The 3,748-nt window shown below is 44.0% G+C and overlaps 1 protein-coding gene across 1 annotated transcript; it reads left to right on the top strand.

The window, feature by feature from the left end:
• Positions 1-396: 396 nt before the first annotated feature.
• On the top strand, positions 397-1,991 carry LOC135082220 (apolipophorin-3-like). The gene is made up of 4 exons (XM_063976984.1): positions 397-506; positions 583-789; positions 1,285-1,443; positions 1,744-1,991. Exons 1-4 carry the CDS (start codon positions 465-467, stop codon positions 1,891-1,893), a joined length of 558 nt encoding a protein of 185 aa, XP_063833054.1. The 5' UTR covers positions 397-464; the 3' UTR covers positions 1,894-1,991.
• Positions 1,992-3,748: the final 1,757 nt, after the last annotated feature.

Here is a 3,748-nt window from a genome sequence, read left to right as displayed (position 1 = left end):
AAATTAGACGCGAATTACAAGGAACAGAATATTGTGTCCAGGCTTAGGGTCTGCCCGAAAAAAATTGAATATACCTAGGTGTACTGATTATTGAAATATTCAAATGAGCCTAAAATAAATGTAGTAACTCTTTGTAGAGATATACCTATTTACTTACTTGAACTTTGCAAAAAGCGAGCACAGTTCTTGGAACACGCCCTCGATAGGTACTGAGGACGCGCGGCGGAAGAGTCACGCGGAGTTATCGCTGGCGTGCACCGCTGCATTCCGTGGCCGTGTTTGTAAACACGCCGCCGCACTAGGGCGAGGGCGGAGGGAAAATTTGCCCACCGCCCTCCCGGAGACGCTTATCGGCGCCCGCGCCGCCCGCGCCCCGCCGCGCCGTACATAAGCCGGCGCCCGCCGACTCCCGACACACTACCCCTTGTGTTGCAGACCGAGCCGTACAGCACCCACACATCGCAATGGCCGCCAAGTTCGTCGTCCTCATCTCGTGCCTCGCTCTCGTAAGTGCCACTCGATAGCCTTCCGCGGTCTCTTCGTAGATTGCCAATTGAGTGACCGTCGTTGTCGTGTCCACAGACGCAGGCGGCGCTCGTGAAGCGCGACGCGCCCTCGCCGCTCGAGGACCTGCAGAAGCACGCCGCGGAGTTCCAGAAGACGTTCCAGGAGCAGCTCAACTCGCTCGCCAACTCCAAGAACACGCAGGACTTCAACAAGGCGCTCAAGGACGGTTCCGACTCCGTGCTGCAGCAGCTGTCGGCGCTGTCCAACAGCCTGCAAGGCGCGGTCAGTACCGGCTCCGCGCCTTATCAGGCCGCTCGGCAACTCTTATCGCTTTGTTTTATCATTCCCGGCGCATAATTAGAGAATTACCGATGGTTGCGACTCTCGTTCGCAAACAGGAGCACTTGTGATCAATCAACCTAGATGGAACCTTCCGTTCTTAATGATGATGGTAATTGTGCTATTACTCGTGGTCCATAATTAGTCAGCGATGCGTTGAACTTTAACTCAAATTAACTTTTCTTTTTATATGCATAGCTTTTGTTTATAAGTTGACTCGCCCACTGTATTATTTGAACAATGTTTTGTGCATCAGTATTTATTTTTAATTAAATTTCTTTCAAGGCTTTCATGAGCTAGTTTAGCCGGGTCTCCGGTGTGTGTTTCAACCGATTAAGTGCAAGTTCATGTAGGTATACCACGGTGTGGTGGTTGGCAGTTAAGCAACTTGACTATTGGAGCTGTTGTTCGATTGATCTGTCATTGTGTTGTGTGCAGCTGACGGATGCGAACGGCAAGGCCAAGGAGGCGCTGGAGGCCACGCGTGCCAACCTGGAGAAGACGGCCGACGAGCTGCGCAAGGCGCACCCCGACGTCGAGAAGAAGGCCTCCGAGCTCAAGGACAAGCTGCAGGCCGCCGTGCAGAACACCGTGCAGGTACCTACGACAACATCAATATATAACTCTAACAAAACATAACCCTCCTTCTGGCGCAGTCGGGTAATAAGTGCTCTTTCTATAACGACGTGTAACATAATTAAAGCCCGTTTCGATTCGCAAAAACGATTGATTCCAAATCAACTCGTGCCTGCTTTGACTGGGTCACTCTCATGGATCTGAGCCATCATCTATACTTCTAGTGCTTCTAAGAAGAATTAGCGTTTTTAAACCTAATAGGTAGTAGGTACATTCGTAGATGTTTCTGATGCATACTCATTTGTTTTTTCCATCGCACAGGAAACTCAGAAGCTGGCCAAGGAGGTGCAGTCCAACGTGGAGGCCACCAACGCCAAGCTCGCGCCGCAGATCAAGAAGGCCTACGACGACTTCGTCAAGCAGGCCGAGGAGGTGCAGAAGAAGCTGCACGAGGCCGCCACCAAGCAGTAACCGCCTCCGCCTCCGCCCTCACCCCTCACCTCTCACCCCCTTTCCTTCCCCGCACCGCACTAAACATGTATTGTAATAAAGTTAGATCTATTACATAAGTGACATTGTTTCATTTCTTTTCCAATGTATGAAGATTAAGAGACATGACTCGCGCTTGTCTCTTTGTGGTTGTTGTTACCTACATAGACTGCTACTGCTAGTTTCCGGGGATTTATTATCATTAAGTTATCGTAAAGTAGGGCAGGGTACAGATAGCATATTTTTTAATAAACTGAGATACTTACACCATTTAGACTGAACAGTAGTAGCTAGGTAACTTATCCTGTAAATCCCTACTAATACTCGTATGCGAAAGTAACTCTTGACTCTCTGTCACGCTTTCACGCCTATAAGACTGAACCGATTTTGATGAAATTTGGTATAGAAATATAGTATCTACGTACCTTATCCTGTAAATCCCTACTAATATTATAAATACGAAAGTAACTCTTGACTGTCTGTCACGCTTTAACGCCTAAAAGATTGAGCCGATTTTGATTAAATTTGGCATAGAGATACTTACATAGTTTGAGTCCCGGGTAAGGACACAGGATAGTTTTTATCCCGGTATTTGAAACAGGGACGCGCGTGATAATGTTTTACAGACAAAAATTTAATTTCACGCGGTCGAAGCCGTTGGCAAAAGCTAATTTGACATAAAATAGAAAATCTCATCCAATAAGATAGCAGTCGTAATTAATTAAATAAAGTAATAATTTAAACAGCTAATGAAATAGTAAATAAACCAATAAGAAATCTTTGAGTAAAACTACTATCTACTAAATAATGATTATCGCGTAACAAACATAGAAAAAAAAACATACGGGTCGAATTGAGAACCTCCTCCTTTTTTTGAAGTCGGTTGAAAATAATCGGCTGTCAAAGTGTATCAAAGTAGGTAATGCTTAACAAAAATATTTATGGAAAAACAAACAAACACACGCCTTCGCTCGTCTTTGAGGTTTATTTTGCAATAAGTTGTAAGTGATTTTTTTTTCTGTGGTCTGTGATACATTTTAATGATTTATGCTGAACCGTATCTATTGGGTTTAGTTATTGTGACTGTTAAAAAATAAATGTGCAAAATTCATGCAGCTTTTGCAAAAAACTAGAAAAGTCCTCCGAAGTTTATTATAATATTTTCATTTTTATATGATTTAGTCAATAAGTTAGCGTTTCTACCTATATAATATTGAACTTTCATGTTGCATTTTTTTCTAAGGTGATAACGAAGTGCAAATCGTGTTTTAGGCCATCTAAAGAAACACGGACACTGTTAGTGTAGTTTGTCGGATTTTCTGTACCACAGACGAAAATATTGTGCAAATTATGCGGGTGGGTGAAGAAAACTAATCGCGCCCGTGCAGACGACGACGAATCTCTTCAGTCTGCCCGCGACCATGTCGTGCAACCGAGTCGAGCCGTCGGGAAGGTAAATACCTTTTTACCTTATTAAAAGTGTTTGTATGTTGCCAAATCCCGTTATAGTGAGAATTATTTAGATATTTATGCAACATGAAAGTTTAAAATATTATAAAGTAAAAAATGCATCAATTTTATCGTTCATTTGTTATCGCCATAGGTTTCGCACAGCCTTGCGAGGTTTCGGTTTTAGGTAGGTACTAATTATTTCGAAACAAGTAGGACGCATATCACAATGTGTTTCAAACTAAGTTCAGATTATGTCGATACGACCAATCGGGTCTGAACGAACCACTCCAAAGCGAAAGGTTCCGGTTCTTATTTTCTGAGCATTGTGAGAAGAACGACCTGTGCTTGTCAGAACGAAGTAGGAGACCCGTAGTAAGGCTGAGCG

The sequence above is a fragment of the Ostrinia nubilalis genome, chromosome 21 (genome assembly GCF_963855985.1).
Source record: "Ostrinia nubilalis chromosome 21, ilOstNubi1.1, whole genome shotgun sequence".
In the NCBI taxonomy this organism is placed as follows: domain Eukaryota; kingdom Metazoa; phylum Arthropoda; class Insecta; order Lepidoptera; family Crambidae; genus Ostrinia; species Ostrinia nubilalis.
Note: the sequence above shows the minus strand (reverse complement) of the source record. Positions and strands in the feature narration are given on the sequence as shown.